At 40.5% G+C, this 13,815-nt stretch overlaps 2 protein-coding genes across 2 annotated transcripts; both read left to right on the forward strand.

The window, feature by feature from the left end:
• The first annotated feature begins 6,312 nt into the window (after positions 1 to 6,312).
• Positions 6,313 to 9,224, forward strand: LOC132260749 (juvenile hormone esterase-like). The gene is given in 4 exon segments (XM_059759066.1): positions 6,313 to 6,396; positions 7,525 to 8,074; positions 8,150 to 8,679; positions 8,736 to 9,224. Coding segments are annotated over 4 exon segments (1,653 nt in total).
• Positions 9,225 to 9,505: 281 nt separating this feature from the next.
• LOC132260750 (uncharacterized) lies at positions 9,506 to 13,512 on the forward strand. The gene is made up of 5 exons (XM_059759068.1): positions 9,506 to 10,187; positions 10,265 to 10,791; positions 10,847 to 11,330; positions 11,747 to 12,975; positions 13,045 to 13,512. Exons 1-5 carry the CDS (start codon positions 9,506 to 9,508, stop codon positions 13,510 to 13,512), a joined length of 3,390 nt encoding a protein of 1,129 aa, XP_059615051.1.
• The last annotated feature ends 303 nt before the right edge of the window (positions 13,513 to 13,815 follow it).

The raw sequence follows: 13,815 nt of genomic DNA on the forward strand, positions 1-13,815 counted from the left end.
GCGACTCCCCAAAGATGAAAGACTCTTCTCTTCTTCCTCACACACCAAACTTGAAAGTCTCTTTTTCTCTCACTCCCAGCCAATTGCAATATCTCTCCCTCTTTCTCTTCTCTGTCTCTTGATGTTTATGCACTGTTACAAATATAGAATATCATAATTTTATGCATCAATTTATCCATTGATTTCCATCCTTGTCTCTTTGTCTTCTTCTCTACATCATCAACTCAACAATTTAACAATTCTTTTATTATGTAGGTGTGTTGTTTTGTGTCTTATGCTCAATCTCATGTTATAACTTCCTCAAGAAACAAAAGAGAAAAAACAACATCAAGAGAAGAAGGATAAAATATATATAAATTTCTCAATTAAAGATAGCATTCTTTATACATATTATTTCACAAGAAAAACTCAAACAGAAAATTATACAAAAGTCAAAAGTGCATAAATCAAAGCCACAGAAAATTGAGTGTTTGTGTGTATTCATTCTGTACAAATTGCATTCTGGCTCAATCAGGAGGGTGTGTTTGTGTGGGTTTTGTGACAAAAAGTGTAATTATAGAGACTATCAATAGCATTAGAAATAAAGGTATAATAATAATAAAAAGACACATTCAATCGCTAAGAAATAAACAACATTAACTCGTGCATAACAATAAATTTGTGCAATTAATATCTTCTTCATCGTTTCACTTCCCCTTCACAGAGAAAATCCATTCAAGCACAAATTCAATCAATTTATTCCTCTTCCCTCCTTTGCGCATTTTAGGAGAAGGCAAGTCTATTTGTGATAGGACCCGAAAATACCTCACAAATTCGCGTAGGATATCAAGCAGTCTCTCAAAGGACGGATCGTGAAAGGATTCAGTTTAGTTAACAGACATAAATATCCAAGTTGAAATATTCTATTACAAATTCACTGCTGAAAATCGCTCTGTTCTCTTTCTCTCTCTTTCTTCCAACAAAAACGCCTCTAATTAGACGAACAGCCACATCAACAAGAGAAATGGTGTTAGAAATTTGGGGAATAGGAAGAAAAATATGCTTAGAAAAGAGAGTAGATAAAACTTTCGGGACTTAATGAATCAATCATTCATTCATGCCAGAGAAAATCACAAGGAAAATCCCATCCAAATATACCAAAGATTCCCAATCCAAATCGACATTCAATACAGTATAAAAGATGTGGTAAATTTTATGAACCTCAAATGCACCACATAAAAAGGCCGTTTTATGATCAATTTCGAAAAAGACCAAAACAAACTCCTATTCACACGGAAAAAAAACACACACGACCAACAATGTGATCATCAGTGAAGACAAAACTTGCACTTGTGAGAAAATTGTTGCTCTCACGAAAAAAAAATCTATGCAGATTTCTTTGCGTAACTCGTGAACAATTTCATTTCATCCCATTACATTTTTTTTTTTGGACTTAACCAAATTGCATTAACTGGTGGAATTTATGCTATACAAAACTTTGTAATGCAAAATAGGAGGAAGCACACATAAATTTCACGCAGACCTCTTCACTAAATCACTCTGACGACTCACATTTTTCACCATGGTTCACAGATTGAGAAGACCTGCCCAAAATTCAATATTACGCGACTTCCAACATTCTCAGTGCTTTGCTCGTCTGGGAGTAAATAAATTTATTACCTCGATAAGCTCTTATTTCTATCGCTTTGTCGGATGAAGAAAAATACAAGGCGGAAAAGACATTAAACTTCATAGTTTTCTGAGCGCAAGAGAAGGCAAACATTCTCGATGGACTTGTTTTCTTCTTTTATTTTTTTTTCATAAGAGATAAAAGTAAATTTTTAAAGGAACCCAACAATTCACTCACCCGAAATAAAACTCTGTGTCTGAAGTGAGACAATTTAAAGAAGAAATTGAGGCTTTCTTCCAGTGAACTTTCACTTAAAAATCAATTACTCCTTCATATATGGGCAAAAGCAGCTTATGCACTTTTATTTCTCCCGAACTGATAAACTATAACTCAAGTCAATGGACGATGATGTTCTTCACGAGTGAAGCACAGCCAAAAGTCCACCTTCTAAGGCCCACAAATATGTGTGCACAAGAGCGTCTCGTGAGACTGACTGGTCTCTGGTGACTTGGAGAGAGATCATTGCTCTCCGCGTGAATTCCGTCATCGTGAGCCAAAGGCGAGCAAGAAAGCCCGCAAGAGGAGGGAAGAAGTATAAATAAAAATGCAACATCACACAATTTTCACATGTAATTCCGGTGTGATGTTGAATTTAACACACACTCCACAATCTCAAGAGTCGCACTCCGAGTGTCACTCACGTTCAATCTATTTTCAGAGTCACCCATAACACAAAAAGAAGAACCACAAGACATTTCTTCAACCCATGAAGGAGCTGCAGAAAGACAAAATATCCTAAAGATTGTCAGTAAAAATTTCCACCGTCAGACTCGCTTCACGAGACATTCAGTGCAATTTTCTCCAACCGCAAGAACATTATTTTGACCAAAAAGGAAAACACGCGGCGCGCCATCGAGAGTCAGATGAAAAAAAGTCACAAGGGAGAAAAGAAGTCTTTTCTTATAGCGATAAAACCACATGCATACCCAATTTTATCATCATGAAAGTTCACGTACACATACTATACCAATAAATCCCCTTTATTTTATTTATAGGTATTTTTCCCCTCTAATTATTTCACTTTCAGCGCGACGACACGAGAAAATTTCTCTATTAAGAACAAAATTTTCTCATTAGTGGTAAAAATATATATATAATGGAAGAGTGTTGGAGGGGAAGAGGCGAGAAGACAATAAAAAAGAAATGATATTAATTGTGTGGAATTAATGAAGAAATCTCATATATATATACAAATACTTAATTAACCCATGTGAGATTTTCAATAACACGCCGCTAAAAAGATCATCCGCCAATACAAGAATTCAAAGAAAAAAGAAATAAAAAACCTTCCCGATTGTCTAATTTCAAGATCATCGACCAAAAATTATGCAAAAAGTGAAAAGAAGTTTATTTTAAATGCAAATGAGCACTCACACTCTTTTTGGCAGCACTCTTTTTTTTCTGTCCAGTTCACCTTATTTGCAAAATCTCCGCCGAAAGAGCATCGAGAGAAGTATAAAAACACACACTATTTGTAGAGTCATTATATGATTGAATTATAATTTCCATAATTAGTTAAGAAAGTCGATAACTATCTTCACGAGAAAACCAATTCAATTGATCAGCTTCTGCATCCACGATGAATAAACATCAAATTAGTCAAATGAAATATCTCTTTTTTGCACACTAAATGAGTGAGAGTGTAAAAGCATCACGGTTATCAAATTTAACTGCTAAAATGCCTCTTTTTTTGCATAGAAAAGGTGTGAAGATGTTTATGCTAAACAAACATGATGGATAAAAGGTAATTATATCACTGAGCCATGGAGTGCTATTCAAAATCAATTTATGCAGTTTTCTAGTTAATTATATGTGTTTAAGTAGAACAAGGGTGGAAAACATTGAGATCTTAGTTACTCTGTTTACTTATGATTAAGGATAAAATACTAGTTTTATCACTATCTTGCCACTGTCATAGTTTCTTAAATCCCGCCCACTTGTAAGCCACGCCTACTGGTCAATGATAAGCAGAGGTTTTGTGAAAAAGAAAACTTAATTTAGGAAAAAATCATATTTAGCGTAAAAAATTATAGTCAAGAAATACTTTCTTATGAAAAAAGACTGCAATTCTCCCGCAATGCACCGCAAAATCTTCAATCTCAGCAATCATATTCACAATACCTCATATTTTAGTAGAAAATATTGCTCTTAGATCACATAAAATGATCTTCATTGATGCATGATCATCTCACAAATTGAGATAATCCCTCTCGCCTAGACAGACAATGGGTTAATCATCAAGTATCGGTGAGAGAACATGATGGAGAAAAAGAGCAAGAAAAAAAGACGTGAAGAACAGTTAGTACAACTGAAATTCATTTTGACAAAACACACCGAGAATTTTCAGACCATAAATTCTTCTTCTTCTCAAGCACAATCAACCAATTCGCCTCTCTTTTTATCCACACAAACACACAAGACACTTAAAGAAATGGCACATCGATTGACGATATGGCATAAATGCAGAAATAATAGAACAACGTGAATGTGTAATCTTTTCTCTCTCTCCTTATTAAAGTTACATTTCATTCGTGAAAATGTTTCATTTCACCCGGTGATGATCGGTGAAAATCAATCATTAAGTCACAAGAATAAAAAACATTAAGTAAGATATTCAGTCAACCAATTAATCATTGTAATTGTTTTCTGCACTTCAGCGGAAAAGAAAGAATGTCTCCACTTTGCCCGGTGTGTTGCCAAAGACAGTGTGTTATACATTTATATTATTGGCGGTAAAGGTGAAATAGTTAAGACTGTATTTGTGAATCTTGTGTGGGAAATTCAAGTTATTTATTGAGCATTGACACAATTTCCAAGGAAAAAAAGAAAAAAAAAACGAGACACAAGCAGCACTGGTGCGCAAGAAGAAGGTGAGATGAGAGCGAGAAATGGAGGAATTCGCTTGAAGGCAGAAAGGAAACTGAAAGAAGACTTTTATGCAATACAATTTTGTGTGGTTAAAGATGCATGAGTGACATATCGATAAAACAAGACAATCGTCGCGGACTATCGAACACCAGACGAGCAGAAACAGAAGAGCAGACAGTGCGGGTTCAATTGACCAAATTGAAACAAATGACAATCATCAGATATTCAACACGGTGTCCAACAATGAGTATCCCAATGCGGAGGCGGGCTGTTTTGTTCGTGAACCACTGAATGAATTTCCTTCCATCGCGCTCGCGAGTCTCTCTCTCGCATCGGCGAAACACCAGACCAAATATTGGAGTGGCACTCTTTTCTTCTTTTTATCCATATCCACTCGCCCAACGCAACCACACAGCAACAGACAATTTCAATTCAATAATAATGCTAATATGCAACTCCATTCAGTCTTTCCCAATACACTTTCCTCATTCACCATTTTTTCTCGCCGCCGACACACCTTCGGACCAAAAAAAACACTCTCTGAAAATATATGATCAGCAGCATTGCAAGGCTTCTCAACACGTCCACTCAATATCCCAGTAAGACAAATTAGGTCACAGTTTGACTAATATAGAGAGTGTCTTTCTCTGGAGAAAAACATGATTCACACCATTCGGAAAGTTACAATTACACTTATCTGTCTTTCTTCTTTCTTCTTGCCTTGTGGAAATGGAAAAAAAACGTTGAACATTTCCCGAGAAACAAGTCAGTGAATTTATGGAAAGAATTTCATGCTAATTTGTTTTTAAATGCCACAATTAAAATAGGCATAAATTTATATCATTATTAGAAATCCACTGTATTATTTTCCCGCACGATTACAATCAAGTTGTGAAAAGTGTTCAATACCTATTGAGAATTTTTCCATAAAACACTTTTTTCACTCTTGTTTTGCCCATTAAATTTGCTTGCTTATGAAGAAGTTAATAGCAATAATTTCAAGTTCAATGAGTAAATGTCACAATTTAGATGCTTCGCATAGTAAACAAAACATTTACTGTATTGGATGATTGATGATAATATTATATTGTAAATGATGAGTCAGAAAAGTAACAGTTTAATTGAATTTCAATGCACAGATCTCTCGATTGCCATGCAATCAATTCGAATAGCCGTTAGATTGACTGATGAAGATAATCAAAAAGAATTCATTTAGAGAGCATTTTTCTCATCAACATCATTGAATTCCATCAATTGTGCAATCTTCTAAATCCCCTTCCTTCTTAGCAGGACTAAGATTAAGGCTGGATTAGCTGAGAAGTTCACAAAGTTCAGGCGAAAAAAGTGTTTGAGGCCTAATATGAGATTCTCTAGTGTTCTTTGTACAATTTTTACTATTGAAAATCAATCTCTGCTTCACCCTGAACACCGTGAATATTCATTTATGCAAATCCGCATTGAGTTGCAGATATTTTGTCTCAAAACAACCTCTTTCTCAAGCTCAACTTCTCTGACTCTTTCAGAGCGCTCTCTTTCGAGAGATCAGCAAGGCCGCAGAGTTTCCTGTGAATCTTCTTCTTCTCTTCCCTCTTCTGAGAATCTCTGCTGTGCGCCTCGTGGCTCGAAACGGGAGAACTTGTGGCCACCTGTTCTCGGTGGTCATTGATGCAGATGCCTTTCTCGCCACAGTTCGCGAGCATTGCAGAGTCGGATGTGGAAGTGAGCGCGCCAGCGAGAGAGAGAGGGAGAGAAAAGGGGGAACAGTGTGGGTGGAAATGGGCTCTGCGACCGCGTCCGGCGACAAGTGTCACGTCCTCGCGAAGAGCCCCATCATGGGGCTGTGATTGCGGAGTGGGAGAGCGCAAGAAGGAGCAACATTGCACACGAGCAGTGCGGAAAACTGTACGCCCAAAGATTAATGGTCTTGTGAGTGATATAACGGGAATGTAATGGTGGTATAAAGGCCAAAAATTAGTCTCAAACATGCGATTTTTTCGGGGCACACACAAGAGAGAGAGTATTCTGTACAATAGAGTTTGGGGCTCCTCTGGCACCGTGTGGCATTCGCTCGCGATGCCCCAAGAGAGGGTGTGAGTTAACACAGGAATTAAAGCACATAAATTAAATTATGTCAACAGAAATGTGTGTGAGGAGTGTGTGCGATGTAGTTTCTGGTCATCCACAGTTATTATGCTACTCACGTCTCTTGGGAAAAATTGAATTTTCCACCCAGCTCGCGGGGCCTCCTTGGCAGGCGCTTCCCTGGAATCCTCGCACTTTGCACTCGTCCACACCAGCGTGGCCCTGCAATTTCACCCCAGATCGCTACAGTTACGGACACTTGGCCACATCAATTTCACGGACACGCCAGAGAGCTTGCAGATATGCCAATGGAAAGGCCGAGAAATTAGAATTATTGTGATGCGAGAGCGACGAAATTTGCACTCAACACGTCAAACACTAAATCGAATACACTTCCCCCTGGCGACAATGGCCACAAGCTCGATCGAAATCCAGGTGTTGCCATAGCAACTGCGCGGTTCTCATTCGAAGACGTGTTTGAATTTTCAAATCAGACTCTGCAATGCGATTTCTGCGCCATCTGCTGGCTATGCATGAGCTGGTAAGAAATTCATGCTTCGTGTATCCGCTAAATTAACCTATAACACAAGAGAAATACTGAAAATTAAACACTGGGCAAAGCGTTATTGAGAAAATACAATAATTCACGTTTCCTAATTATTATTGTTGGATGGTTATAGATTTTTCATGTCGTTCCGTGGCTCACGACATTTTCCGCGCACGACTGAAATTGTATATAAATGAAACTTTTTCCATGAGTTGGACAAGTGAAAATGAAAGTTTTAACTCTGCTAATCCTCGCGGTGATCCACGGATCAGTTTGTGCGAATGACCAGAGAAATAGTTTAGTGGTTTCTGTGAAAAATGGACTCTTGAAGGGAAAACTTTGCTATGGCAATGAAAAGTCTTACGAAGCCTTCCTCGGCGTTCCTTACGCCAAACCGCCAGTCGAGGACCTGAGATTCTGCAGTCCAGTGCCTTGCGGAGCCTGGTCCGGAACCTACGACGCCACGTATGCGCGGAATGAGTGCCTCCAGAAAGTTTACCTCGTGCCCGAGCCATTCATCAAGGGTAGCGAGGATTGTCTGTACCTGAACATCTATCGTCCAAGGAGAAGAAATCCCAACGAAAAACTGCCTGTTGTGGTTTACTTCAGCTTCGGAGCTTTCGCAACGAGTTTTACGAGTCCTGAAAATCTTTCTCCTGATTATTTCATGGACACCGAGAAAGTGATTGTAGTTATTGTTCAAAGTCGTTTAGGTGCTTTTGGATATTTGAGTTCAGGCGATGAGCATTGTCCTGGTAACTTTGGCCTCAAGGATCAGGCTTTGGCTCTTCAGTGGGTGCACGAGAACATCGAGTCATTCCAAGGAGACTGCAATTCTGTGACTCTTGTGTGTCCAGCTGATGCAGGTGCTTCGTGTCAATATCACTGGCTTCATCACGACACATCGAGTGAGTTTCGTCAGCACCTAAATGTGCCAAGCCAACTTTAGTCGAATTGGTCACTATGTCACGATTATTTTCCAGAGCTTTTCCATAAAGTCGTGCTGAAGAGTGGAAATGCCTTTGCAATCTGGGGACTTCTTGAGCAACCAAAGCAGCAGTTCCTTGACCACGCAAAGCTGATCGGAATTGCTGATCCCACAAAACTGACTTCATTTGAGATAACGGAAAAATTGAGGAAAGCCGACGCTAAGACGCTCCTGAGTGCTATCGATAAAATTGGCTTTTGGATAGAAGATAATTATGTTTACTATCGTCCAGTGGTTGAAGTTGACTGCAAGGATGCTTATGTTAGGAAGAATCCTAGAGAAGCCTGGAGATTTGGACATTTTGATCCTAAGCCACTTTACGTCACTTTTACTCCTAACGACGGAAATGTTAGATCATCACTGCTCTTGGCTCCTGAAAGGAGGAAGATTTTCAATCAGGATGTTGATTATCACCTCTCCGAAATATTTACAGTCAATCCTGTTCATCTTCAGACATTGAAAGACTTTTACTTCTTTGATAAATCGTGCAAACTAACAGATAAGACGGTCTTTACATATCTTGAGGTATATATAGGTTGATGAATATTTACTTGCACTATTAATTGAAAATAATTTTTCAGCTCCTCACTATGAGGCTATTCCATCAGCCAATTTACAATTTCCTCAAATACTACGTCCGGCACGTGAACACCCAGAAGTATCCTTTGTTCGTTGAAAAATTCAACTTCGATGGAGTTAATCACTTCTCAACAGTTTTCTCTAATTATTATGTGGATCTCAACGTTGGATTCTGCGATGATCTTATTTATCTCTTCCGCTTCCCTTCGCTCTTCCCGGACTTCGACAAGAATTCCATTGACTACCAGATGAAGAACATTTACGTCGACACTCACGTTAATTTCGCGTGCACCGGCGTGGCAAACACGTGGATGACTGTTGCTCCATGCGACGACGAATACTTCAGAAAGTACGGCTTCTGCGAATATCAATTCTTCGCCAATCAAACTGCGTTCGTCGATGGAGTCCTGAACAATCAGGTCACCGTGGATATAACGAACTACTTCCCCCTAGAGGAGGTTCACATGTGGAACAGAATCACGGAGAGTTGAATGAAGCTCAACATTTAGTTGTAACTTCACTTCAGTTTGTTGATTTATCCTTTCTCAATACATAATTATATAGAATTAAACCATAGTATGAAGAATATATATATATATATATATGGATTTGCACGAAATCTATCAGCGTAAAATCTTGCATTTAACCAATGTTGCTGGGCAGTTACTGATTTCATACCTTTTCGTGTTTCACGACCTTTTCCGCGCACGACTGAAATGGTATATAAAGGAAACTTTTGCAGGAATCGAATCAGTGAGTTGAAGAAGTGAAAATGAAAGTTTTAACTCTGCTAATCCTCGCGGCGATCCACGGATCAGTTTGTGCGAATGACCAGAGAAATAGTTTAGTGGTTTCTGTGAAAAATGGACTCTTGAAGGGAAAACTTTGCTATGGCAATGAAAAGTCTTACGAAGCCTTCCTCGGCGTTCCTTACGCCAAACCGCCAGTCGAGGATCTGAGATTCTGCAGTCCAGTGCCTTGCGGAGCTTGGTCGGGAACCTACGACGCCACGTATGCGCGGAATGAGTGCCTCCAGAAGGTTTACCTCGTGCCCGAGCCATTCATCAAGGGCAGCGAGGATTGTCTGTACCTCAACATCTATCGTCCCAGGAGAAGAAATCCCAACGAAAAATTGCCTGTTGTGGTTTACTTTAGCTTCGGAGGCTTTGCAGTGAGTTTCACGAGTCCTGAAAATCTTTCTCCTGATTATTTCATGGACACCGAGAAAGTGATTTTAGTCGTCGTGCAAAGTCGCGTGGGCATATTTGGGTATCTGAGTTCAGGCGATGAACATTGTCCTGGCAATTATGCCCTTAAGGATCAGGCTTTGGCTCTTCAGTGGGTGCACGAGAATATTGATGCATTTGATGGAGACTGCAATTCTGTGACTCTTCTGTGTGCAGATGACGTTGGTGGTTTGTGTCAATATCATTGGATTCATCACGACACGTCGAGTGAGTTTCGTCAGCAACAAAACGTTTTAAGCAACCCTATTTATGACTTCATTTACTATGTCACGATTATTTTCCAGAGCTTTTCCATAAAGTCGTGCTGAAGAGTGGAAATGCTTTTTCACTCTGTGCTCTAAATGAACATCCACATCAGCAATTCTTCGATCACGCTAAATTGATTGGAGTTGATCCCAAAAAGGTGACTTCCCTTGAGTTAACGGAAAAACTGAGGAAAACCGACGCTAAGACGCTCTTGAGTGCGACTGATAAGCTTGACTTTTGGATAGAGGATCAGTTTGTGTTTTACCGTCCAGTAGTTGAAGTTGACTGCAAAGATGCTTATGTTAGGAAGAATCCTAGAGAAGCCTGGAGACTTGGACACTTCGATCCCAAGCCGCTCTACATGACTTTTACTCATAGCGAAGGAAATGTTAGATCGTCTCTTCTCTTGAATCACCAAAAGAGGAAGATCTTCAATCAGGATGTTGATTATCACCTTTCAGAAATTCTCTTGGTGAATCCCGTTCATCTTCAGACGTTGAAGAATTTCTACTTCTTGGACGGAATGTGCAATCTAGCAGATGAAACTCTTTTCACTTATCTTGAGGTGAGAATTCATCCCACAAATATTTTTTCACTCTACTAAATTGCTTTTGTTGTAGCTTTTCACCATGCCGCTGTTCCATCAGCATTTGTACAATTTCCTCAAATACTACGTCCAGCATGTGAACACTCAGAAGTATCCTCTATCTGTTGAGAAGTTCAACTTCCATGGAAATCATCACTTCTCATCAGTCTTATCAGGATTTGATGTGGATCTCAACGTTGGATTCTGCGATGATCTTATTTATCTCTTCCGCTTCCCTTCGCTCTTCCCGGACTTCGACAAGAATTCCATTGACTACCAGATGAAGAACATTTACGTCGACACTCACGTCAACTTCGCGTGCACCGGCGTGGCAAACACGTGGATGACTGTTGCTCCGTGCGACGACGAATACTTCAGAAAGTACGGCTTCTGCGAATACCAATTCTTCGCCAATCAAACTGCGTACGTCGATGGAGTCCTGAACAATCAGGTCACCGTGGATATAACGAACTACTTCCCCCTTGAGGAGGTTCACATGTGGAACAGCATCACGGAGAGTTAATTTTATGTTCTCATATTATAAAATATAATTTTTCAAGAGGGTAAATCAGAAAATCAATAGCTTTAAATTCAAATCCGTTATCTCCAAGAAGTCGCGTGTCTTAATTTCTTTTATGGAATTAACTCTGACGTCAAACACTTTCGAAACACAAAAAGTTATTTGAAGAAGTAAAAAATCAACCTATTAAATTAAAGCAATTCCCAAACGTTCTGAAGTCATCTAGAACGAAAATGGATTGGTGACTTTCAACAATCTCTTTTATGACATCGTTGCTTTGCAGTTCTTGATACTATAAAATAAAGTGTATCTCGTTTCAATTCTCAGCTGTTCTCCATATCACCTTCTCTTTTTCTCACCGTTATGATTGAAGATGTGGATCAATTTCGGATGGGTCAACAACTCTTCGATCAGACAGAAGAAAGTGCTCAAAGATGAAGGTTGCATTCGTGCTGTGCTTTGTCGTTCATCTCTGTGTGGCGACATTCAGTGATAAGGGAGATTTGATCGTGTGTCCGCCGATTGGATGCATCCAAGGCACGGTTATTCCTGGTCACGTCAGATCTTATGAGGCATTCATGGGGATTCCCTACGCCAAGCCTCCCGTTGGAGAGCTGCGCTTCAGGAATCCAGTGCCAATCGACCCGTGGGGATCGAAAGTGTGGAATGGAACTTACTCCAGAGACACTTGCATGCAGAAGATCTTCGCATCTCACACGACAAGGAGTTATGGCGCAGAGGATTGTCTCTACATGAACATCTATCGTCCCATCCGGAAGCTGAAGACAAAACTCGCGGTGATTGTCATGATAACTGGCGGAGGATTCTCATCTGGAACTGCGCAAATTACTGATTTCGCTCCCGATTACATGATGAACAGGAAAGACATCATCTTAATTCTGCCGGAGCATCGTCTGGGAGTCTTTGGCTATTTGTGCTCGGGAAACAGTGTCTGTCCGGGCAACTTCGGCCTCAAGGATCAGCAGATGGTTCTCGAGTGGGTCAGAGACAACATCGAAGAATTCGGTGGGAATCCCTCGCAAGTGACTCTCCTCGGCCAAGGATCAGGATCAGCCTGTATTCAGATGCACATGATGAATGTGAAGTCGTCGCTTCTCTTCCATCGTGTGATCCTGCAGAGTGGCTCCTTGGCCCATTGGGCGCTCCTGCGGAATCCCAGGAGTCAGTTCATGCGTCAAGTGAAGTATGCCGGCATCAAAGGATACAAGAACATGACCACAAGCGAAATTATGGAGAATCTAAGGAATGTGGATGCGGTGACGCTGAGAGAGACTGTGGACAAATTCAAGTTCTGGCACTTTGAACATCTCGTTATTTATCGTCCGTGCATTGAAAAAGTGACCTGGGAGGATGCCTTCCTCACCGAGAATCCCTACGATGCGTGGAGAAATGGCAGATATGTGCCTAAGCCCGTTTTAATTACTTTCACACCAAATGACGGGACCTACAGATCACCAATTTTAACCAACGATTCCGCCATTAACGACTTCAATGCGAGAATGAGGAAAATCCTTCCGAAATTTCTCGAGTTCCCTTCCAAATACGTGGATGATGTTGTAAAGTTCTACTTTGGCAACCACACTCCTCACATTGGACCACAAAATGAGGAGGTTTTCATAAATGTAAGACACACTCACCCTTTTCCTCCTCAATATTCCTTGATTAATTAACTCACAGCGACTCTGCTCCAGATGGTTTCCGATAGATACTTCCATCAATCCTTGTACAACACCGTTCAGCAGCTGAGGATGAATCGCTTCGCGAAGATGCCGCTCTACCTGTACAAGTTCAATTTCAACAGCGAATTCAGGTACACCAAGAGGACAACACTGACGGACAAGAACTTCGGCACAGGATATCGGGATGATCTGCTCTTCATGTTCCGCATCGCGAGTGTCTTTCCCGCCATTGAGTTCGACTCCGTGGAGGCTCGCATGAGTGACTTGTACGTCGGAGTGTTGGCCCACTTTGCCACTTTTGGCCGCGAAAAGTCGTGGCTGAGTCATGAGAAGTGCTCGGGAAGTGTGAACGGGTTTTGTGAGTATCAGGAGTTCCAAAAATTTTCCGACAACACCACAAGTGAGGTGCTCGTGAAGGCATCTCGCCAATTTCGCGTGGACGCCGCTGAGTTCTGGAACGAGATTGACGGGAGAAAGTGATGCAATCACTCAATTATTTTCCCCGTCTCCTTTTGGGATGCATTTCGCGAGTGCTCCACTTCTGCGCTGACCTCAAAGTCTCAAAATCTTCTTAATCCCGCGCGCCTTTTATCGAAAATAAAACCAGTGTGACCCAATTTCTGGCACACGAGCCTGTAATCATTCCACAAATAGAAATAATAATGCCTTGCCCGAAAAGTGACATGAAATAATGACTTTTTTCGGGTATTTGATAATTGATTGCCAATACATTGTTTCTAAGAAGCCACGAGGGAGACGCATGTGGAAGTGTCTGAAATTCGC

Source organism: Phlebotomus argentipes, unplaced genomic scaffold (assembly GCF_947086385.1).
Source record: "Phlebotomus argentipes unplaced genomic scaffold, Phlebotomus argentipes genome assembly scaffold_18, whole genome shotgun sequence".
NCBI lineage: Eukaryota > Metazoa > Arthropoda > Insecta > Diptera > Psychodidae > Phlebotomus > Phlebotomus argentipes.